Source organism: Trichomonas vaginalis, chromosome III (assembly GCF_026262505.1).
Source record: "Trichomonas vaginalis G3 chromosome III, whole genome shotgun sequence".
NCBI classification, from domain to species: Eukaryota; Parabasalia; order Trichomonadida; family Trichomonadidae; genus Trichomonas; species Trichomonas vaginalis.
In genome coordinates, this window is record NC_067205.1 from 19,590,749 (window position 1) to 19,613,750 (window position 23,002).

The 23,002-nt window shown below is 35.7% G+C and overlaps 16 protein-coding genes across 16 annotated transcripts, besides 2 other annotated features; 5 read left to right on the forward strand and 11 right to left on the reverse strand.

Moving 5' to 3' along the window:
- Positions 1–17,173: part of a mobile genetic element that runs on past the window's edge.
- Positions 2,049–2,585, forward strand: TVAGG3_0731410 (protein of unknown function, DUF4106 family; the record flags this gene model as incomplete). The annotated part of the gene is made up of 1 exon (XM_051244543.1): positions 2,049–2,585. The coding sequence occupies one exon, from the start codon at positions 2,049–2,051 to the stop codon at positions 2,583–2,585; it is 537 nt and encodes a 178-aa protein (XP_051091130.1).
- On the forward strand, positions 2,590–3,366 carry TVAGG3_0731420 (uncharacterized protein; the record flags this gene model as incomplete). The annotated part of the gene is made up of 1 exon (XM_051244544.1): positions 2,590–3,366. The coding sequence occupies one exon, from the start codon at positions 2,590–2,592 to the stop codon at positions 3,364–3,366; it is 777 nt and encodes a 258-aa protein (XP_051091131.1).
- Positions 4,669–5,088, forward strand: TVAGG3_0731430 (protein of unknown function, DUF4108 family; the record flags this gene model as incomplete). The annotated part of the gene is made up of 1 exon (XM_051244545.1): positions 4,669–5,088. The coding sequence occupies one exon, from the start codon at positions 4,669–4,671 to the stop codon at positions 5,086–5,088; it is 420 nt and encodes a 139-aa protein (XP_051091132.1).
- On the reverse strand, positions 5,105–5,551 carry TVAGG3_0731440 (uncharacterized protein; the record flags this gene model as incomplete). The annotated part of the gene is made up of 1 exon (XM_051244546.1): positions 5,105–5,551. The coding sequence occupies one exon, from the start codon at positions 5,549–5,551 to the stop codon at positions 5,105–5,107; it is 447 nt and encodes a 148-aa protein (XP_051091133.1).
- On the forward strand, positions 6,013–6,462 carry TVAGG3_0731450 (protein of unknown function, DUF4106 family; the record flags this gene model as incomplete). The annotated part of the gene is made up of 1 exon (XM_051244547.1): positions 6,013–6,462. The coding sequence occupies one exon, from the start codon at positions 6,013–6,015 to the stop codon at positions 6,460–6,462; it is 450 nt and encodes a 149-aa protein (XP_051091134.1).
- TVAGG3_0731460 (HNH endonuclease family) lies at positions 7,904–8,488 on the reverse strand (the record flags this gene model as incomplete). Its single annotated transcript, XM_051244548.1, has 1 exon — positions 7,904–8,488. One exon carries the CDS (start codon positions 8,486–8,488, stop codon positions 7,904–7,906), a length of 585 nt encoding a protein of 194 aa, XP_051091135.1.
- On the reverse strand, positions 8,864–9,766 carry TVAGG3_0731470 (organellar and viral DNA polymerase type B; the record flags this gene model as incomplete). Its single annotated transcript, XM_001312283.1, has 1 exon — positions 8,864–9,766. The coding sequence occupies one exon, from the start codon at positions 9,764–9,766 to the stop codon at positions 8,864–8,866; it is 903 nt and encodes a 300-aa protein (XP_001312284.1).
- TVAGG3_0731480 (uncharacterized protein) lies at positions 10,101–10,763 on the reverse strand (the record flags this gene model as incomplete). The annotated part of the gene is made up of 1 exon (XM_051244549.1): positions 10,101–10,763. The coding sequence occupies one exon, from the start codon at positions 10,761–10,763 to the stop codon at positions 10,101–10,103; it is 663 nt and encodes a 220-aa protein (XP_051091136.1).
- Positions 11,099–11,959, reverse strand: TVAGG3_0731490 (uncharacterized protein; the record flags this gene model as incomplete). Its single annotated transcript, XM_051244550.1, has 1 exon — positions 11,099–11,959. One exon carries the CDS (start codon positions 11,957–11,959, stop codon positions 11,099–11,101), a length of 861 nt encoding a protein of 286 aa, XP_051091137.1.
- Positions 12,015–14,153, reverse strand: TVAGG3_0731500 (DNA/RNA polymerases family; the record flags this gene model as incomplete). Its single annotated transcript, XM_051244551.1, has 1 exon — positions 12,015–14,153. One exon carries the CDS (start codon positions 14,151–14,153, stop codon positions 12,015–12,017), a length of 2,139 nt encoding a protein of 712 aa, XP_051091138.1.
- Positions 14,200–14,790, reverse strand: TVAGG3_0731510 (phage tail repeat-like family; the record flags this gene model as incomplete). The annotated part of the gene is made up of 1 exon (XM_051244552.1): positions 14,200–14,790. The coding sequence occupies one exon, from the start codon at positions 14,788–14,790 to the stop codon at positions 14,200–14,202; it is 591 nt and encodes a 196-aa protein (XP_051091139.1).
- Positions 14,805–14,960, reverse strand: TVAGG3_0731520 (uncharacterized protein; the record flags this gene model as incomplete). The annotated part of the gene is made up of 1 exon (XM_051244553.1): positions 14,805–14,960. One exon carries the CDS (start codon positions 14,958–14,960, stop codon positions 14,805–14,807), a length of 156 nt encoding a protein of 51 aa, XP_051091140.1.
- On the reverse strand, positions 14,980–15,381 carry TVAGG3_0731530 (uncharacterized protein; the record flags this gene model as incomplete). The annotated part of the gene is made up of 1 exon (XM_051244554.1): positions 14,980–15,381. One exon carries the CDS (start codon positions 15,379–15,381, stop codon positions 14,980–14,982), a length of 402 nt encoding a protein of 133 aa, XP_051091141.1.
- Positions 17,174–17,615: 442 nt separating the features above from the next.
- On the forward strand, positions 17,616–18,464 carry TVAGG3_0731540 (uncharacterized protein; the record flags this gene model as incomplete). Its single annotated transcript, XM_001312285.1, has 1 exon — positions 17,616–18,464. The coding sequence occupies one exon, from the start codon at positions 17,616–17,618 to the stop codon at positions 18,462–18,464; it is 849 nt and encodes a 282-aa protein (XP_001312286.1).
- A 4-nt stretch (positions 18,465–18,468) lies between these two features.
- TVAGG3_0731550 (serine threonine-protein phosphatase family) lies at positions 18,469–18,711 on the reverse strand (the record flags this gene model as incomplete). Its single annotated transcript, XM_001312286.1, has 1 exon — positions 18,469–18,711. The coding sequence occupies one exon, from the start codon at positions 18,709–18,711 to the stop codon at positions 18,469–18,471; it is 243 nt and encodes an 80-aa protein (XP_001312287.1).
- An 18-nt stretch (positions 18,712–18,729) lies between these two features.
- Positions 18,730–19,092, reverse strand: TVAGG3_0731560 (uncharacterized protein; the record flags this gene model as incomplete). Its single annotated transcript, XM_001312287.1, has 1 exon — positions 18,730–19,092. The coding sequence occupies one exon, from the start codon at positions 19,090–19,092 to the stop codon at positions 18,730–18,732; it is 363 nt and encodes a 120-aa protein (XP_001312288.1).
- Positions 19,093–20,545: 1,453 nt separating this feature from the next.
- Positions 20,546–22,142: a mobile genetic element.
- Positions 22,143–23,002: the final 860 nt, after the last annotated feature.

Genomic DNA, 23,002 nt, shown 5'->3' on the forward strand with positions numbered 1-23,002 from the left:
TTGGTCCGAGCGGGTTCTATTATGACATATAAATCCAACTATTCTATATTTTTACCCATATGAAATGTACGCCGCTCAGAATATAACGCCAACAGTTTTGGATGCCATGAATGGAAATGTTTCCGAATGGTATAACGAATGCGACAATGCTATTAGAAGGTCAGAAATAGTTCCTGGAACTTACGAATATACAACTGCTGTTTCTTATGGAAACGTAGGTGAGTTTGGAGAAGGTTCTTCAACAACAGTAGATATTGCTTGCGACAGGTTTCATATAATTTCTATTGACAACTCATTCTTATACGTGGAACAAGACATTGAAATAAAACCTTCTGCCAAGTTGTCTGACAAGAAAGGTTGCAATGGAATTTTCTATGTCGGATACCAATATGCTCCAGAAGTTTTCATGGAATATAAGATATATTCTAACTCTGACTTAGTTCAAACAGTAACATGGGCAAACTATGAATGGTTCGCTTTGAGAAACTCAGTACAACCACAAGCTAGAGAACAAACAGACCAGTATGCAACCATTGAGAAAATAAGAAGACTTGACCCTAACGTTCCAGGAGTTTATGTTAACCTTTCTGGACAAACTGCAGCAGCAGTAACCAAAGTAAAACTGAAACTTAGAGTTCCTTTGTCATCTTTCCTTATCTTCAGGTTTTTAAGATACTTGCCAAACTGGGCAGGAAAAATTTCTATCGAACTTACTCCAAGCAAAAATAACTTAGTCATTGCACCAACACAAGACCCATTCACTCTTACAGACGTAAAGGGAGCAAATCAAACGTCATTCGCCGAATTTTGCAAAGACAAAGTTGACTTAGACTTTGGTTTCTCAAACTTCAACACTGAAGTAAACTATTATTTCAATGCTGCTGGAACTGCTTGGGACCCAGTTAAGTTTACATGCGAAAAATTTGAATGCAAGAGAATAGAAAGCAGACTTGCAGTCTATATGTTGGACCCAGATATTTCAAATGCTTTAGCTGCCAAATATATTGCAGTTCCACTTATGTTCCCTATACACCAAATATCTGTCAAAGACTTTGCAGGTGAAGTTGGAAACCAAAGTGCTGACCCAGGTGCAAGAACAGATATTGCTTTAACAACTGCAATGAAACATGCAGATACTATGTTTGTACTGTTCAGACGAACTATAAATGACTATTCTTGTTTCTACAACCCCGGTATTAAATATCATATAAACATAGATGGCAAATATTATCCAAGAGAAGAATATTCTACAGTTGAGGATATGAGGTCATACAACTTGACATTAGATGCTATGAACTTTAACAACAACTTCACAACAACCATTAACCCTGAAATGCAAAGTTCTATTATGCCATATGTGAAAGTATGGACCCATGCAGGAGGTCAAAAAACTCAATATACAAATGGAGACCGTTCAAACTTTTGGCTTGGCATTCCATTTGCTGACTCAGAAGACTTTATGGGTGGTATTTCAACTGTTGGTACAGTTCAAATACAATATACTGGTGACAGAGACGGTCCAGATGAATTGAAAGCAAAGAAGTTTACAAAACCAATAGCACTTTTCACGGAAGATGCTCTTTTGAAGATTCGTTCGATGAAACCTGCTGGAGCTCCTCAGATTGGCATAACGACAGCTTCCATCGAGCAGATTTTGGCAGCAGGTCAGTAAGTTGTTCTTGAACTGACTTCTCTCCGTCAAATATTGACAGTACGCCAGTTTTGACATAAAATTGTAAGATAAACTTACCTTTAGAAATATCTGTAAGTTTTGTTGTTATATTTTTGTCAACGTCAAGAACTTTCACCATTTCAGTTATACCAACTTTCTTTGCTTTATGAAAATATTTTGGTTCAGCAAATATTGCTATTCTATAACATTTTCCATTGTTTGTGTAAAGAACTATTCTGTCAATGAACTTGTATTGTTTGTGTGTGTAAACTTTGTTCTGCTTCAATTCGAAGAGATACTCAAATACGTCCATCTTTTTATTCGAAGTAAAATGTCATTTCCGAAAAATAGAAGCGTAAGTGTTTCAAAAGGTTTAATGGCGGTGGCAGATGTGAAGTTAAATTCACCAACTCAAACAAACAGTCAAAGTGTTGTTGTCAATGTCAAAGACAGAGATGTTGAAGTGGGGAAACCATACGAAGACGAAGATGGTATAACAATAGTTCCTGTAAAAGAACAACCAACATATCCTGAAGTTAGCAGAGACTTAAGTTCTGTTGCAGATATTCGAAATGACTACCAACAACTTAAAGACAAACTTAAAACTCAGGAGAAGATTTGTCAAGCTTTAGGTATAATGTTAAACTTGGTCGAACACAACCCTGTAAAAGTGAACTCATATGTCATTGCACCTCATGAAGTTTTGAAAGAACTATTGAAACTTTTGACAGAGGCAGACGATATAAACATCAAAGAAATAGAACCCGACATTGCTTGCTGTGGTGTTTCATATAATGTCATTGACAAGATATACGTTATGAAAGGAGGTGAAACGTTGAACTTAAAATATAGTTTCCCAGACGTTATAAAAATATTTGACGACCACAACATTTCATTAAAATTTAGTTGCTAAGTAAATGGCAGAAGACATAGTGGTTTATACTATTACGACTAAAAACCCTGAGTCATATAATTCTATAACAACAAACTTACAAAGTCCTCAAGGACGATATTGTAAACTAACCTTAAACACAATGACGACTAAAGCCTGTTTTGCTCTTTTGACACCAGAAGACTTTGTTGTTGTGAATGGTAAAAGATACTCCTTTGAAGATACTTACTCAGATATACCACCAACAGGTTTTGTTGACTTATTTAATACTTTAAGGACGGATGTAACATGTGCTGCAACTAGAGCAGGTTTCATTATGTTTGGATGTCCGACTGAGTTTAGTATAAACGATATGAGCTATAATACAAAACTTATATCTGGTTTTTACTACCAACAGTTTCCTATAACAGGAAAAGGTGTCATACAAGGTCTATCTGTTCCATTGACTTTAAGTACACCTATTTTATATATTGTTTCAAACTTAGGTTCAAAGTGTTATTCGAATGTCGACAGAAACTACTATGACCAAAAGATACTCATGCGTATAAACAACACTTTCTCTGCTGGTTTGCCTATTGTTCATTCGAATGCAGAGTTTTCAGCTTTAGTAAACTCAAACACTTTAGCAAACATAAACTTAACCTTAGTTGACGCAAACTTTGTTCCTGTAAAACTTTTATGTCCTATGTATTTGTCAATGACGGCAGAAAGTTTCGAATTGGAAGATGCAACTGGTGAAAGTATTGTACTACAAGAACAACTTCAACAACAAATAGCTCAAGAACAACAAAGTCAAGAATAAAAAAAATATTTTTTTTTATTTTTATAAAAATGTACAGAATAGATGTTTCAGATTTTTATGACTTCCAAGCCTTCAGAAATATGTGTCCATTTAGAGACTATAACAAAGCAGTCGAGAATTTGAAACGTTTAGTCATTTATGTCGACTCTGCCCCAGAATGTTATGTCATGAAAGAATGGGATGTTGTCTTTAACAAACCAAGAGCGACAATAGTTTCAGAACAAGAATGTAGACAGAAACTTAAGAAAATAAAAGTCGTACAAGTTGGTATGAAGATGTTAGATGCTTGGGATATCTTATTGTCAAAGTTAGAAGATTTTTCAGTTCGTGGTATAAAGTTCTATACACCTTCTCCAAACTTCTATTCTATCTTCACTGGATATAAATACGAACAAGTAGAATGGAAAGAAAATGTTATAGAAGCTTGGTTAGACCATGTCAAAGAAATTATATGCAATGGAAACGAAAGAGTCTATGAGTATATCTTATGTTGGTTTGCAAACATCTTACAACATCCAAGTGCTAAAAATGAAACTGCTCTCATCATAATTGGAAAACAAGGAACTGGTAAGAACACTTTCTTTACAGATATCTTATGCAAACTGTTAGAGGGCTATTCGAATCCGAATATGACAAACTTAGAAAACATCTGCGGTAAATTTAACTCTTCAATAGAGAATATGAAACTTATAGTATGTAACGAACTTCAAAGTATAGATACAACAAAAGTTTTGAACTCAGATGCTTTGAAGAGTCTTATAACAGACAAAGTTGGAGTTGTTGAAAGAAAATATAAAGACCAAAGAGTTTGTGAAAATGTTGCAAACTTCGTCATGGTTTCAAACAATGCTGTTCCGATGAAGTTAGAAAGTTCTGACAGAAGATATGTAGTTGTCAGAACGTCAGATTCTCATATGCAAGATACAGAATATTTTGACGCTTTGTCAGAAACTTTGACATCTGACTTTTACAACCACTTGTTCTCATATTTCATGACATTAGATATTTCTAAGTTCAATCCAAGACAAATTCCACATACCGAAGAGAGACAAACATTGTTAGAAGCAAACAAGAGTGTATATGAACTGTTCATAGATGAAACTGACTTTGAGTGTTTAGATGAAAGGTCATTGTACGATTCGTATAAACAGTATTGTCAAGAGTATGGTTATATGACAGCGTCTAAACGAACATTCTTGGCAAATGTCAAAAGTCTTTTAGACGTACAGAATGGTGTATATACAAAGAAAAATTTTTCTGAGTAAATTTTAAAAAAATATTTTTTTTTATCCGATAGAAAAGATGGCAAAATTCATCTCAGTCAACAAGTACATGTCAGGACTTAAAGAAGAACTAGACCCATTCACATATTTGAATGTTTACTTCTACCATTTTGAAAAGTCTACATTTGACAAAGTTTGGAACATCGAACCGGTTAAGTTTGCTATTGTGACTAAAAATGGTGCGAAATTTGAAGACTTAGACATAGAAGGTTTGTTAACAGTCAAAGAAAGTTTTGACAGAAGGTTTTCAAACCTTAAAGAAGGCAAAGCATACAAACTTGTTATACCTTATGAACCAAAGAAAGCAGACGACTATGAATATTATGAGTCTAAGATAGTTGAAGTTCAAGGTAAATTGGGTAAAAAGATTTTAGAGTCTAAGCCGGTGTTTGCTCCTAAAGAGGAAGAGAACATTGACATTGACCCAGAAATGTTCTAAAAATAAAATTTTATTTTTACATGTCAAATTTCTTCTTCGGTGGAACTGGTTCTTTCTTCTCTTCTTCTACTTTCTTTTCTTTCTTTTCTCTCTTCTTCTTTTCTGGTGGAGTTATGTCAAACTTCTCAGAACCATATTTATGTAAAAGTGCTTTGTCATTTAATAGCTCTTCTATTCTGTTTTCTATTTCATCTTCAAGAACAGCGCATGTGTCTTCTTTGCATTCTAAGAAGTTTTGTTGGACTTCATCTCTCCAAGAGGCGTCATCTCTGTCAACAAGTCTGTCATTGACAAATTTTAAGACTGCTCTGCTTAATGTTTTATGGTTCTTGTCATATTCCCAGAAACAGAACTTTAGAACAAATTCACCTTTCTTGTTTACACTATGTAAGATTTTATGGTCTACAGATGTTTTGCTGTCGAAAAGCTTGTCTCGAATATAGATGGCGAAATCGCTAGACATTTTCTAAAAGATAAAAGTTTTAATTTTTCTAAAAATATGTTAGAAAAAAGTTTGCTGACATTGACAAGAAATTTGAGAATGTTTTAAATAAGAACAAGAGGAAGTTGGAAAATGCTCAGATAAAACCCATACATGACAAGTTCTTATTTGCTCAGAATGGTATAACAGGTCTAATTGCACCACCTGGGTCGGGTAAGACTTTCACTTATCTTAAAATGGCTGCACAACAACAAGAACTAGATGAGAAGAACCCATTCTATGAGTTAGTTGTCATTTGTAGTACTTCTGGTCAATTTGACCAAACCGTCAATTCGTTCAAAGATATTATAAAGAAGTCAAAACTAGTATGTATAAAAGACTCTGAGTTGTTAGATTGGATAAAGAAGTACCAAAGAAGAGTTTTGAAGTACAATGCTATAAATGAGTATATAAATTCTAAGTTTAAAGACCCAAATGAGGAAATGCAGAGAATATTAGAGAAGAAACACTTCAGAAACAAACAGAAAGAGATAGAATACATTTCGAAGAAATTGCAATCTTACGATTGGAAGACTTACCCTCATAGGTGTCTTCTTATCTTAGACGACTTCGCCTCTCATCCTTTGTTAAAGAATAGAGAACAAGACATGTGTCGAATTCTTAAGAAGCTCAGACACTTTAACATCTCTGTTGTCATTTGTGTACAGACAGCCAAGAGTTTAAGTAAGGATGTAAAGAGAATACTTACTGACATTGTACTTTTCCCCGGATTGTCCGAAGACGATTTCATGGAACTTATGAAAGAGTCCATGGCAGGTAAGTTTGACAGACATGAACTATGGGAGAAGTACAAAGTCATACAAGACCCTCATACTTCTTTCAGAATTCATATCTACGCAAACAAAGTTCAAATTGTAAAAAGTCAAGCGTAAAAATGTAAGTGTTTGAGTCTTAGTCTGTTGTGGTGCTGGTGCTTTAGGTTCCTCTGGCTTTGGAAGACATTCAGGAAGAGGAATGTCAGCCATTCGTTTGTGTCCTGTCGGAAGGAAGAACTTTTCCAGTTGGATGGAAAAACTTTTCCTGTCGGAAGGAAGGACTTTTCCTGTTGGAAAGAAAAACTTTTCCTGTCGGAAAGAAAAACTTTTCCTGTCGGAAAGAAAAATTTTTCCTGTCGGAAAGAAAAACTTTTCCTGAAGGTCGGCCAAAAAGTTCTCAATTTTCGAAAATTTGAATGGTTTACGGACGGACAACTGGAAAAATTTTTCCTGTTGGAAAGAAAAATTTTTCCTGTCGGAAAGAAAAACTTTTCCTGTCGGAAAGAAAATTTTTTCCTGTCGGAAGGAAGAACTTTTCCTGTTGGAAAGAAAAACTTTTCCTGTCGGAAAGAAAAACTTTTCCTGTCGGAAGGAAGGACTCGGAATGCCAGAAGGACTCGGACAAGACAATTTACCTTATAGAGCTACCTGAGCCATCTTTGGTGTCAAGCTTGAAAAATAAATGGTTCATCTACTCTGCTTGTTTGAAGTTGTCAAAATACTCTGTTATTTTTTCTTTCAGTAGCGGTAAATCTTCTTTGAATGTAAGTATTGTACAACCTTTCATATCATAGTGTGTTTGAGGTAACGTATCTTGAACTATCTGTTTAACATCTTCATTCGGTGTCATTGAAATCGGTAAGTTTTCGCGATAGAACCAATTTCTGTCAGATTTGTAAATCTTAGCAAGGTCGTAAAAGCTTTTGTTGTTTCTTCTGACTAAATGCAACATAACCATATCTCTGTCTTCTTCATTTTCCATCTCTTCAGTGTAAATCATATACTTATAGTTCTTTTCCTTTCCTTTTGGTACCGAACGTGGTATTCTTTTCTGTATGTTTTTGTCTTCTTTCATCATATCTTCTCTCTGCTTTGTACAAAGTTCGTCAAGTAGCATAAGTATGTAGATTGCATAACGAGGTGAAGCCCACATTGCTATTGAACTAACTAGGAACTTATGAACATATATACCTTTTAGATGTGATGGTAAGTTTTGTCTGTCTTGGTACATCTTTTTAAGTTCTACATGTTCAAACTCACTGAGGAGTTCATGAGTGCTATTTAATTCAAACCAGTCTTGTGGTTTCTTAGTATCTGGAGCAAAACATGCTGTCAAAATACTTTGCATTTGGTACATGTCGTCTTTGACCGAACGAATGAGACGGAGTTGTTTGTTTAACTGAACCCACTCGTATTCTTCACTTATGGCTTCATGAACGATAGCAGTTGTTGTGTTCTCTGATGTTGACATTACTGTCTTTACATACAAAATAAAAAAATAAAAAAAAATAAAACTAACTTTATTTTTTGTGTTAAAGAAATGTTAAAAATTCATGGTTCAAAACTGAATATCATATAACCTCTTGAAAACGTTTAAACGAACTTGAACTTTCTTTCCTTCAGTATCCGTCAAAGTAACATATGCAATTCCTGATTTTAGGAAACAAACATGCATTTTTCTATAGTTAACTCCTGTATAGTAATAGAATGCGTCCTCATTCTCAACATAGTAGTAGAACTCTAAGTCATGCTTTCCATAAGAGTTTATTTCAATTGCTTCGTCAGATATTTCATCAACGAACTCATAAACTATATCGCCATACTTGCTTTTATTTCTATTGTTTTCAGATCTAGAACACCAACGAAGGTTTGAGATTCTGTTGTCGTCTCTTTGATGGTTTATATGGTCCACACACGGTAAATTGTTCGGATTGGAAATAAAATGAGTAGCTATGAGAACATGTTTTTGGTACTTTTTGAGGTTTAATGTTACACAAATATAACCTGTTCCTCTGTTATATTCATGTATAATTCTCTTGGTTTCTTTCTTCCTTATTTCAAAAGGCTCAGAACAGTGAATTTCATACTCTTCATCTTGTAAACATTCTTTCCATACATCTTGACCAACAAGTTCAGCGTACATCTGTCTTTACATACAAAATAAAAAATATTTTTTTAAAAAAACTAACTTTATTTTTTCTATCTTAAGGAAATTCATGAAAATTCAACGGGTGAAAAATTAGGTGTCACCAGGTCACCAGGTCACCAGGTCACTCGGTTATTTTAACTTCTCTGAAAAATGGTGACAACAAGACATTTTGACAACAACACAGGAAATAGATTTCTTCGTATATGTTTTGTCATGACTTCTTCATCGTCAATGAGCGTAAATCAGACAAAAATATATTTTAGGTGGAACCAGGTCACCAGGTCACCAGGTCAAATGAACTTCTCTGAAAAATGGTGACAACAAGACATTTTGACAACAACACAGGAAATAGACTTCTTCGTCAATGTTTTATAAGCGTTTTACATGGTATATGTTGTGATGGTTCATGACTTTAAACAGTTTTGTAGCTTCTATTTCTTCACGAAGGATATCGAATGTTTTAACAATGCCGAATGTTTCTTTATATTTCTTCTTGACATCTGAAAGAAGGAAATCGTCAGCAGTTGGATAGTTTTTGTTCAGAAATGTCAACATGTCCATTTTATCTTCTGCTGGTTTCTCTGCTTCTTTCTTTAAGTCAGCATAGTCGTTTCGCATACGTTCTATCTCTTTGACGGAGTAGTTATATTTCCTCATTGCTGCTTTACATTTCGGTGGGTTCATTTTAGCGTTATATTCTGAAACCTTACCTGCAAGTATGACTAAGGCGTCAATGGTTTTCTTTAACTCAAAGGCTGCTGGTTTTATTTGTCCGTTCCATACTTTACCTCTTCTATCTTCATCGCTTATCTGCCATACACATTCAGCAACTAACGAAACAAAGTTGTCGTAGGTCTTAAACTCCCCAGATTTATATATGTCCATGAAATATACCATGTCGCAATCTTTGTCCATGACTTTGTGGTTGCAATGAAATCCAAGAAACTCATAGTTTATCTTACGTATGAACTTCTTAATTTCAACTGAGTCAGTTGCTTTGACTTCTATTTCATCGAATTCAGGAATAGTGAGCTTTTGTTGTTGTATTTCAGGAAGTTTAGGTAGATGGTCGATGAGGTCCTGCATTTCATAAAGATACTGTTCATTTGTTTCATCTTTCGCACTACAGTCTAAATCTCCTTGGAGAAGTTCTTGCTTTATCTTCTGGATTTCTGTTTCGAAAGTATATGAAGAAGGAATGAAGCTTTTCATCTCTACTAACATTGAAGTTGGGTTCATGACTAACGAGTTTGGTGCTGTTGTTGCTAACATGTTCTTACAATAAAAATAAAAAATATTTTTTTAAAAAAACTACCTTTTTTTATTTCAGCACAAAATTCAAGAGTTTTGGTTTAAATATACGGTCGAGCCAAAAGTGGTTCGACCTCAAAACAAGCATTTTGTGAAGAATATACCAACCCGCGGAATTCCGGCGGTTGCTTTTTTTATACAAAATTCAAGAGTTTTGCGTGTTTTCTACGATGTTGTCAAAATGTCTTGTTGTCACACTTTTTCAGAGAAGTTCATTTGACCTAGGCACATAGGCACATAGGCACACCTTCACTTCTTCACCTAAAATATATTTTTGTCGAAAAAAATGGTTCATTTACTCACAATATTTTTGTACAAAACGACCCCAAACTTTTAACTTCTTTTCTGCAGCTTCTAATGAAATTTTAGCGAGTTCATATTCTCTAAATTCTCTCTTTAAATCTTCTTGTTCCCATTGGTCTAGTTCGTATGGAGAGTCTCTATAACCAGAACATATCTCACGTTCATGTTCTATTTGTTTAAGCACATTTTTTCTAACTTCTTCTTCGAACAAAGGTTTTGCATTCTCTACTGTATCTTCAAGTTCTTCTTCATCTAATTTCTCATGAACTTTCTTGTCTATGGAGTCCAGAATTTTTCCAACTGCTATACAATATTTTGGAGAAGCCCACATTGCTATATAGTTTACGAGTCTTGGGTCTACATACATTCCTCTAACCTGTTTGATTTCATCCGGAATTCCTGCATGAATTTTGTATAAAAAGCAACCCGCGGAATTCCGCGGGTTGGTATATTCTTCACAAAATGCCTTAAAATACTCTTCCCAGGACTTATTTTCCAACAACCTTCTAAAGTCTTTCCCAAACTGCTGACACATATTTGTTACATTTATATAACCATCCTTGTCTCTACGTAAGACTTCAATACCGTTGTAAGTGCCTTTTGTGAATGTTTCGCCATTAGATTTGTTCGTGAACGTTTTTGCTTCGACTGTCATTTCAGTACGTACAATAAAAATAAAAAATATTTTTGGGTGGCTTAACCGTCGGACATCCGTTTGTGGCTTAACCGTCGGACATCCGTTTGTGGCTTAACCGTCGGACATCCGTTTGTGGCTCGACCTCAAAACAAGCATTTGTGAAGAATATACCAACCGCCGGAATTCCGGCGGTTGCTTTTTCAGCACAAAATTCATGAGTTTTGTGTGTTTTCTACGATGTTGTCAAAATGTCGTGTTGTCACACTTTTTCAGAGAAGTTCATTTGACCTGGTGACCTGGTGACCTGGTGACCTGGTTCCACCTAAAAAAACATCTACCCTAAAATATATTTTTCAATACTTTTTCAATACTTTTCCGTAGTTGTATATGAAAGACAATTCGAGATAAAAGTCATAGTACAATGGAATAATATGCTGCACACCGTTTGTTGTGAACCAAACTTGAAAGTCAGAGAAACTGTTACTAGGTGGTTCGTAGAATTTAGAAGCAAAGTCATAAAAGTCCTTACCGATACATAGAAAACTATTGTTGCTTGAACTGAAACTTGCATGACACATGACATTTTGAGGGTCAAACACGTTTCTATAAACTGTCAAATCTGCTGGTGGAAGTATAAAATTAAATGGACCATCTGGTGGTAATGGTTCGTTCTGGTTTAGTAACCGAAGAAATTGTGCCCAAGAACGTTTGTCTACTCCCCAATATAAAAACTCTGTATCTCTTGGAGGGTTAATTTCAATCTTTTGAAATGAAACTGTGGAGTTCATCTTGTTATATTCTAGTTTCAGATAGTATGTTCCATTTAGTAAAGAGTTGTATTTTTCTTGAAATTCCCAGTAGTATTTGTTTATTTGAGTTTGAAAGTCATTTAGAGTTTTCTCAAGACTTTCGTCTGAACGAATTGTAAAGATTTTCATTTCATCAAATTTTTCTATTAGACCATCAGAACCTTTATACTGACCATGAAAATATACTGCGAACATAAACGCGTTAGTTCTATTTGAAAACAAAACTCTTCTAAATCCTATTGCCTTTGCATCTGAAGGACTTTGAAGCCAACGAACTGGATAGTCAAACCTGTATGCTCGGGATGAAATTTCTTCATCTGAAATAGTCCTACCGGCATTTGTGAAGATATAGTCTAACGGTTTTGTATCTGCTACTTTTGTTCTTTGTTTTTCAACCTGAAGCATTTCATATATGTAAAAATATATGGTTTTAAAAAATGTTTTACTTCATGCAATGTTTTTATTTCATGCAATGTTTTATTTCTGTGCCGTCTTCAAGTATACCCCAATATTTCCTTTTCGATATTACATGAACTTCGGAAAATACCTTATCTACCTTAAAACAGCCCATCTTTTCACCGACCATTCCCATTTCAATGAGTTTGTTATAGCCTTCTTCGTTCGTCATGAGTGCGTCGATGTTCTCATAGTAAACCAAAACTTTGGATTTGACTTCGGAGAAGAATTTGTTGTAGTTGTCAAGGACTGCCTTTGCGAACTGAGGGTATGACCAATGTTCGACAATAGGTTTTAATGTGGTTACTAAGCCACTTTGACCTTCGGTGAACTCGTACTTCAAAACAAAAGGAGAAAACCTTTCAACAAAGTTGTCGACCTTCTCATAATGTTTACTCTTCATCTTTTGAGGTTTTTTAATGGAATATCCCCATGTCGAATTCATAAGCAATTTGAGCGTCATTGCAAGTTTGGGGTTTGAAGCTTTCCTAATATCATACATTTGTTGTATGACTTTTCCAACTGTATAGTTCCTTCCCGGGAACTCACCATCTTCGTTTGGAATTCCAGTCGGAATATATTGGACAAACCTCATGTACGCAGCGTTAAGGTCGACATAGTATATCTTTTCATATGAGTCGAACTTGTCGCATCCAATCGGTCCAGTTTGTGGAAATTCAAGCGAGTCTCTTATCTTCTGAGAAACACCTCCTGTTATCTCATAAACATCGTCAAAGCAACCTGTTTCATATAAAACCTTCTGACCTAACTCTGATGCTCTCCAATACAATTTGACGTCGATTGGATGTCTCAATGGGAGTTTGTTTATAGCATCTTGAAGTTCTTGCAACCTCATTGGAAGTTCTTCTGGTTCAGGTTGGTATCCGAACAATCCAACTCCTTTTGGAACTGTGTACTTCTTTTGTGCTAGAACTTTGTCTGGAACAACTTTTGGTCTTGCTAACAATGAAAAGTTTGTTTCGTCTTTTGGTACAAAAGTTTCTGTCAGCTTGTCATCTGGAATTGGTTCCAACAAACCTTTCTCGAAAAGAATGTTAACAGCTCTGACAATGTTGCACTTACCTTTTCCGAACAATGGGTTTGTAAGACTTTCGTTCAACATGAAGTGGTTGTGGACAATTACAATCTTCAACCATGGCAATTTGAAGTCAACAACATAGTCGTCATGTGAAAAACCTTTCTCAGTCGGAATGTTGACTCGGATGTTGACATTTGCCAACGGTGCAATTTTTGTCAATTGACCTCTAAGAAGGTATCTTGTCTTCACACATGACTCAAGATACTTCATCTTCTCATCTGTAACAAGACCGGAGTTCCTGAGACATGTGAGAATACAAGGTTCGTTGACAATTCCTTCAATTGAATTGTAAATTCCATACCTTGTCAAGTCAATGTCAGACTTGTTTATGAACGGGAAGTATCCAGCATGTTGTCTGACTGCTTGAGGGTTAGATTGGTACCATTCGAACTTCACGCTTGCAATTCCTTCAATTGCATTCAAAATATCTGAGTCGGAGTCAAACATTTGTTCTCTCTTTGTAGTCTTGAAAGCGTCAAGAAGTTGTGCGGCTGTTGTGACATTGCCATGTGCATAGTAAATATGACCATCTAAATCTGTTACGGTTAGTCTGAGATTGTGTCCTTTCTTATTTCCGTCTTGAATTGCAGCAAGTACTCCCATGAAGCCTTCTTTGTTCTTTCCTTTGTCAAAGTTTACTGTAAAGGTTCTACCAGATGCAATTTTACTTCTAACTTCACGATACTTTTCATATGCATATCTTGTTCTTTCCATGGGAGCATGTGCGTCTTCACCTTTTCCTTTTTTCCTTCTCAAAGGATGCAATTGTTCGTCATGTTTCCAGTAGAATCTGGCAAAGCCGTCGTGTCCTTCAACTTGAGGCTCAGTAACATCGAAAGGCATGTCCATAAGATGTTCTTCTTCTAACCTCTCTAGTCTGTTTGGATAATTGGCGCGTGCTGTTTCTAAGTCCATTTCATAGCGAAGACCAGCAAGTTTGTCATAGACTTTTATGGGTCTTCCCTTCCTATATTTAAAATTCTTCGAAACTCTCCAGCCATATCTTTCTAACTCTGCTTTTATTCTAGCAGACCTTCTGTCCATTCTATATGGGGGCATTTTTATAAAAATAAAAAAATGTTTTTTTCCTTTACTTAACATAACCGCCCGCTACCATAAGTCTTTGACGCCAACCCATACCAGCTAATGAAGGTTGACTTGGTTTAGTTTCCAAACTAAACTTTGGTTTTGGTTTATCTTCATTTTTTGGTTTCTCTTCTTCTATTGGTTTTTCGTCACTTTTCGGTTCTGCTGACTTTACCTCACTTGCTGGAATAGTTGTGCCGTCAACATCTTCATAAATATCATATGCCATTTGTTTTTGTTTTCCTTTCAACTTTTTGTGTTTGTTGTAAAGTTTAGAATATTTCGACTCTAAGTCAATGAGATGTTCTATAATGAACTGTTGGTCAGTGAAGTAAACTTTTCCATCTGTTGTCTCGAAAGCTCCTTCAGACTTCAATATTTTATTTGTGAGAGTCTGTTTCTTTTTTGAGATACTAGCCGTTCCATTTTTATGAAAAGTGACTTTATAGTTAGGGTTTGTATTTCCAGACCTCACACTTTCTATTATTGAATTTTTCTCTTCATCTGTAAGTTCTTTGACAGGTTTTGACAATGGTTCTGAACTTTTTGTTTGTGGTGTCAAATCTACCGTTTCAACTTCTTCGGTCATTTTCATCTCAGTAAAAAATTTTAGTTTGGTTTGTTTTCAACTGGTTGTTTAGGTTTTTTAAGTCGGTCTAAAACTTCCTGAGGTATAGGAAGAACTTGACAAACACGTGGTGGTGTAACTGCTGGAAGCCGACAAAGCCATCTTGAACCCATTTGTCTCAATGCTGTATTGTTCATTTCATCTCAGTAAAAAATTTTACATACACCACGTTTGAGGTGGTTGCGGTTGGTTATTGTTTACCCACTGTTGTGCATGGTTATATCCTCTGTTAAAGAATCTTTCACCTTGGTTCATATAATTTCCTGCTTGGTTATAGTAGTCATTTGCTTTGTTATAGTAGTTTCCTGCTTGTCTTCCTACATTGTCCATCCATCCTTGAACTTTTCCTCTTGTTTCAGGATTTGGAATAAGATTTGCTGCATCTCGTGCTACATCCCAACCTTTCTGTACAGTTTGTATAATAGGTTGTGCTTTCTCTTTCAGTATACCTAATGTACTCAAAATCTTCCTTCCAACTCCAAATACACCTCTGGCTATTGTTCCCACTGCGGGTAAAAATCTGGATGCAACTCCTGCTAATGCGCCAAATAAACCCATTTCTTATGGGTTAAAAAATGACGAATCCAAACAAGGACCCCTATGTTTCTAAAGCGACAAAGAAAGCACTCATGGTAAAAATCTTTAGTTCAACACCAAATGCTTGGTTTATGGATATCTTGGAAAACATTCCGAGGTATAGAGAAGATGGACCACCATACTGGCTAATATTTGTCGGTCAGAACACAAGATACTGTGAAGCCATACCATTACAGTCCAAAAATATTTTAGATGTGAAAACTGCTTTGACAATATTCGTTGACAAATACCATCCAACAAAACTGACATCTGACTGTGAAAGTTCTTTCAAATCAGACGATATTTAAAAACTATCTGCGTTCAAAAAATGTAAACCAATATTTCATTGTCGACCAAAACCATTCTGCTCTTGGTGTCATTGACGGTTGTATAAAAATGTTAAGAGACTTAAACCAACCACAAGGTGGTGAAGCAAATGAAATGTCATATGACGACAAGTACAGACATTTCTCCATGGCAAAGATGAGACAAGTTTTAAATATTTACAATAGCCGTAAACAAAAAGGTTTGGGAAACCACTCCCCCGAAGAAATGAAAAACAACCCTGACTTAGAGAAAGACTATATATTTAATAATTTAGTCAAAAGAGACAAACAAGAAAGAATGCCGGGCTTCAAACTTCAGAAAGGTGACAAAGTAAAAATAGAAATACCTAAACGCGACCCATATGAAAATACTATTGACTATGACAACAATGGGAACCCGACAGGTACTCACATTCGTGTTCGTAAAAATAGAAGAAAGTATACAAGAGAATATTATGAAGTTTTAGGCAAACATGGCAAAATGTACACACTGCAAGCAGAAGATAAAACTACTATTGCCAGACCTCGTTTCAAACTTGTCAAAGTTCAAGGTGGTATACTTTCAAAGACAGTTCCTAACAAATATAAGACAACTCCTGACGAATATGCTAAAGAAGTTGAAAATGACGACTAAGCATTTCTATACCATGCGTAAACTGTCATGTAAGGTGGCATGTAGTCTTTACTTTGTCCCGTTGTTTGCGTATATCCTGAAACGCGATGTGTATGGTTTCCTCCTCCCTCAGTGTTACTCCAGTAACAATCTATAGCAAACTGAACGTTGTCTTTAACATCATATCCTTTACCTTTTGTCATTGCTGACCAATCCCAATATCTATGCTTATGCCAACCTGCTTGAGATGTACTTAAATCTATGTAGTGACTGTGTGCAGGTAAGTTTTCACCTGAAATCGTTTTACTTCCACCTGTTTCCTTTGAAGAGTTTGCACAATACAAAAACCTGTCGACTATTTGAGTCCAAGTTCCAAAACCAAGTACTACTTCTGGTCTGGTAGAGTTCATTGACGTATAAATAGAGCCTATAGGATATAATGTTTGAAGTATTTCCGTCTTTAATGTTTGAAGCTCTGTTTTGTCTGCTTTTTTATCTAACTCACTAGCCACATATGTTTTATCTGCTTTCTTCTCTAACTCACTAGCCACATTGTTTATCTGCTTTCTTCTCTAATCACTAGCCCATTTTTTGTCTGCTTTTTTATCTAACTCACTAGCCAATATGTTTTATCTGCTTTCTCTCTAACACTCACTAGCCACATATGTTTTATCTGCTTTAAGGTCTAAACATTCTGAAACCCATCCTGTATCGGCTTTAAATTTAAAAGTCTTCATTGTCCGTTCATGGTACCAATCAACCCTTTCTATAATTTCATTATCTTTTTCATTGACATATTCCTTATCCGCCTTCTTCACTAACACACTAGCCACACTAGCCACATATGTTTTATCTGCTTTGCCATCTAACTTTTCTTGAAGTTCATCTACGTCATAGATGTTATGTGTATGATGTTTTTGTGGGTATGTTCTTTCTGTCCATGCGAGAATATAGTCTTTTGTTGCATCTACATACTCTTTGTCAGCTTTGTTGTCAACATCTGCTTTCAAAAGAAGTTCATCTATAGGTTTCTCGTTTAAGGTTCCTTTTGTTGGATTTATACAAACAGTATGGTTCTTGTTGTCTTGAAACAGAAACTCATCTGTCATTGGGTTTATCGTCAGTTTTAAGTTTCCTTCTTTCAATGACTCAGATATCTTAGAATAGTTTGAAAAGTTTGTTGTGTTCTTATTTAGAGCTTGTACAATGAGTTGTCGGTTGTGTTGTATTTCTCTCATAGACGCTGTTTCATTTGACATTTTTATTCTAGATAAAAAATGCTTCCAATAGAAAAAGAAAATTCTAGAGTTGCTACAACTAAACCATTAGATGAACTTTTTACGAATGTCGGTCAAAAGTTTGAGACAGAGACCGTAAAGCATGAAGGCTATCGTTTTGACTACCCATTAAGATGGTTAAGAGACCCATCTGTCACAAAAGCTATTGGCTTTCGTAGAATGAAGTTCATTTCAGAAGCCATACATGGTTTCCCATTTACGGTCGGTTTTGAAGTTCGATACTATAACAAAGAAAAACGTGCGTATGAGAAATTTGAACAGGGAAAACTTTTACAAGTGAATTTGCTTGTAAACTTAGAAACAACTCTTCAAGCTTTTCAAGAAAAAATAAACGATATCTATCTCGAATATGCAAACCAGTTTAACATTGACGAAGGAGAGTACCATCTCGATATTGTTTATGACAGGAAAAATGCAACTGTTAAAATCGATAGAATAGAAGACCTTGGAGAAAACGTTTATATTTCTACAAAATATAACAACTTGGCATGGTATAGATTTTTGAGGATGTTAAATCAGCCTGCAGAATATCCAGTACACCCGGACTTTTATGAAGTCGAAAACCCTAATGGAACATATGAAAATGTTTTCGACTCAGATGCTATTATAGTTCATGCTTCATTTTCTGGTGCACAAAACTCTTTTTTATGCTTGGCAAATGACTTTTACGAAAAACCTACAAAGCTATATGAACCACCAAGTGGAAGTATTTCGGATTTTCAAGTATGGTTTACAACAGATGGAAGAAAGAGAATAGTTCCATTATACCATGCGTTTTACTTAGAACTTAGTTTCATATACAACTACTATCGAACGGTAAAAATATAATTTTTTAATACGGTTGAGGTGTTGGATTTGGTTGCCAACTAGACTGTGGTGCAGGTTCAGGCTGTTGTATAACAGGAGCTTGTTCTTCTGGTTCAGGGTCTTTAGGTATAATACCAACGAATTGACCTACTCTTTTACCAATATTTTTGACTCCGTTCCAAATTCCTCTTCCGACAGATTTTATTCCATTCCATATACCTCTTCCAACATTTCGAAAGAAGTTTCCTATTCTTCCAAAGAAACCCATTTTACTATATGTAAAAATCTAATGTCCGCCTAGTCTCTTACGTTTCCTGTTGAGTTCCATAGCATTCTTTAACTGGAGCTCATACATTCTGTTTCTCCTCTGGTAGAAAACATATTCTGGGTCAACTCCTGTGTTCGCGTCATCTGCATAAAGTTGTTTATATCCCACTTCAGGGTTTGTATAAAACTCTTTCCATCTCATATTTGCATACCATGGTGGCAAACCTAACGCAGCGTCATTTGACATGGCAGTTTGCATTTGTACATCTGTTGGCACTTGACCATAGTTTGCCATTGCAGTTTGTATTCTAACTTCATTTGGAATATTCTCTGGGTTTGGTTGTCCAGGTTGCTGTGCATTCGCTAAGTTCTGTGCGTCCATTTAATATTAGATAAAAATATCTCTTACGAGTACATATACTGAACATTTGCAGGCATCGGTTCATCTTCATATTCTCTATATCTTTCTGCCACGTCAAAGAAGTAAATGACACAATGGAAAAAACCTAAAACAAGTAGTCCTATTTCAAACCACATTTACCTACCAATAAAATTTCTTTGTTATGACACTTTCTCCGGTTTATAGGACCTCTCTCATATTCTATCTTATCGTATCTAAACTCATAGTCATGTATGTCCTCTAACCATCTCATAACGGTTTCCAAACCACTTTTATCGGATGTAAAGTAAAAGCATGGATGGTTATGTAAAACGTCTAAAGTTTCTAAAGAGTCTCTCAAAGTCCAGTCTACTTGGTATTGAAAATCGTATGTGTTATAGAACGGCGGGTCTACTATAAAGAAAACATTTTCCTTGTCTTTAAATTTTTCATACAACTCTGTCCAATGACATCTCACAAACTCTATACCCTCAGTATATTTTTCTATGTCCTCTTTGAAAACCTTTGTATAGTTAAGATATAAAACGTTTGACATAAGTGTTTCAATGTCATGAACTCTTATAGAACCACTATATAATAGTCTAGCAGATATACTATCCCAGTCTATATATTCTACTTTTTTCAAAACCTCTCTGACAATATTTTTCTTATCTAATGGTATACGTTCCATCTTACCTATAGGTATCTTTTCTTTCAACTCACTCAATATTTTGTTTGTGTCTGGTATATGTTTGAGACGGTTCATATAGTTGTCGAAGTCATTGCATATAATCTTTGAGTCAGGAAATATTGTATGGCACAGATGGGATATATAGAAACTTCCACCGAACAAATCTACAAATGTTAGACCATTCGGTAGTTTCTTAAGTTCTCTCAATAGAATATCTTTACATCTACTCTTATTTCCAAAGAAGGGTAACGGTGGTTTTGTAAAATTCATTTTATATATATAATAAAAATGTTTTTTCCTGAAAAGTGACAGAAAAGGCTTCTCAAAGTATACTTCTTGGAACGCCCGTAACTTTTCTGTAGCGACGATAGACCCTTACTTGTCCGGACATAGTTATACTATTTTGAGTCCTCTACCGAAAAGTCAACGACAACGACTTTCAAAAATTTTAAGGGCTAGAAGGCACGAAGTGCCTGGGAAGCCCCCTTCACCAAAAAAAACCTCATTTATACTTCATTGTATACTAAACATCTTCGGGGCTAGAGGGCACGAAGTGCCTGGAGGCCCCACTACCCTTTTTTTTTTTTTTTTTTTTTATTTCAAAGAATGTTAAACATCGAATTTCAATTCGAGAAAGGAGTTTACAAATGCAGGGTAAAGGGACAATACCCTGCATTTGTTAACTCCTTTCTTGTAAAACCTTCCTCCAAAAAAATATAAAGATCACATTCTTCTTAAAACTCTCAAAATCTCATTATTTCAATCTATAGATCCGTATTTTTCCCAAGTGAGCGGGGTATCTCCAATCCCAGCCCTATCGTCCTCCTAGTGTCAGTTTTCAATATAAAATCCAAATTTTTTTTGAAAATAAAAATTTCGAGAAATTTTTCTAATTTTTTTTCTTTGATTTCAATAATTCAAAATAAATTTGGGAGTAAAAAGACACTATTTAATGAAATTCATATGAGTGAATGTGGATAAATACTCTCAAAACATACAATTTATCTATTTTTTCTTTATATTATCAACTAATTAGTGATGATTTTTTTGAATCAGATTTTTTTTTCATTAAAAACATAATATATAACACAACAATGATGCACACATACGTATCTACACATCAAAATATAAAGCTTGTTTTGGTCTGGGCATCCCAACCCAAAATTCTTAAAAAATTGAATAAAATTGAATACTTGGGGCTGGGATACCCATCCCAAAACCGAATTGAATTTTTTGAATTAAAGAATATATTTATGTATTTATAATATACATGTGATGTCTATAAAAAATACTAAATTCTAAAAAAAATTCAATTTATTCAAAACGTATACTAAGTGATCACTTCATTAGTAGGATCAGCAATCCTACTAAATGGTGAGAACGCCACTAACTAAAAAGGGAGTCCTTGGAGCTCTTGATCTCTTGTCAGTAGAGTTCATAATGAGGCATGGCATCTACTGATTAGAGATCAGAGCAATCCTACCTTACCTTCAGGAGCTACAAAGCTCCTAATCGTTACGAGAGGGAGCCTTGGAGCTCCTGAAGCTCATCAGCAGAGGCTATTTACCATTTGGGCCTCTTCTGATGAAAGATGCGAAACACGTCTACGAACCAGGAGCTTCAAAGCTTCTAATCCTTACTAAAGGGAGCTTTGGAGCTCCTGAGTCTCCATCAACAGAGTCCCAGATGGTAAATGTCCTTTGCTGATGAAAGATGCGAAACACATCTACGAACCAGGAGCTCCAAAGCTCCTAATCCTTACGAAAGAAAGCTTTGGAGCTCCTGAAACTCCTTTTACTATAAAATAGGACAGTTTTCTTCTGAGGTTCTCATCAAATCTAAGACTTCAGAAGAAAGCTGTCCTATCAATGTATACTTACACTCTCATGGACTACAAGTGTACAATTTTAAGGCAGAGATTATCCGAGGCCTCTCATCAAATGAGGGACCTCGGATAATCTCTACCTTAAGTAGTCAAATAACTTTTCTCACTATTTAGGAACAAAAGAACAAGAGTTGGAGTACTTTAAGGCAAGATTTTTCCGAAATCTCTCATCGAATGAGAGACTTCGGAAGGACCTTGCCAAATCATTGAACGCCAATATCCTTGGAACTGAGCTAGAACCAGGGAGAAGTAGCATACTATAGAGCACGATGGTAATCTCGGAAATGCTTATATCGCCCCAAGCACAATATTTAAGAAGTCTAACTCATATATACAAGAAGTCAGGCTGAATAGATATTGTGCATATGGTTTGCAGAACTCTCATGATATTTAAAATTCATGTTATCCCAAAAAGGTGACACTTTGGGTGTATCGTCCATCCCAGGGATGCAAAAATCACATCACCTTGGATCTATATTTCAATCTTATAATCATAAATAAACATACTCTTTCTATCTAATATTTCTCTATTCCTTAATTTTCTTATGAAATTTGTTATTTTTTATTTAATTTTTAAAATTTTCAATTTTTTTGGATAATTTTATTCAATTTTATGATAATTTATTCTATTCTCATTATATAATAATATTGTTCATTTTTATTTTTTTAATTTTTCAATGCATACGATAATTTTTAATTCAATTTTTAACGAATGTTTTGATGGGATGAGCTTACTGAGCATAGGCTCATCCCATCAAAACATTCCCTTAAAAACTCTGGCCTTCATCGAGGCCAGAGTTTACAATTCATCAGCTCAGAGCCAAGTTCCTCGACGGTCGTCCTCATTAGGCCCGATCCGAGAGGAACTTGGCTCTTCATTAAAATCACAAGCTCTGGCCATTGCTAAGGCCAGAGCTTCGCAAACCATCCTCGGGCCGGTTTCCTCAAAGACCGCCCTGATTCGGGGCGGCCGGAGAGGAAACCAGCCCCGAGAGAGTTCCCATACGAAGCTCTGGCCCAAGCAAAGGCCAGAGCCTGCAAATACAATCCTCAGGGCCGAGTTTTGCGATGATCGTCGATCATGTCGACGGTCTCGCAAGAACTCGGCCCTGAAAGACATACAAATACAGGCTCTGGCCCTAGCAAAGGCCAGGGCTTCGCTTACTGTCCTCAGGGCCGGCTTTCTCAAATGCCGTCCTGATCTAGGGCGGCAGGAGAGGAATCCGGCCCTGGGAACATCCAAATACGAAGCTCTGGCCCAAGCAAAGGCCAGAGCCTGCAAAATACTCAATGTTCAACAATTACAAATCTCATGTCACCCAGAAAGCTATGAAGGA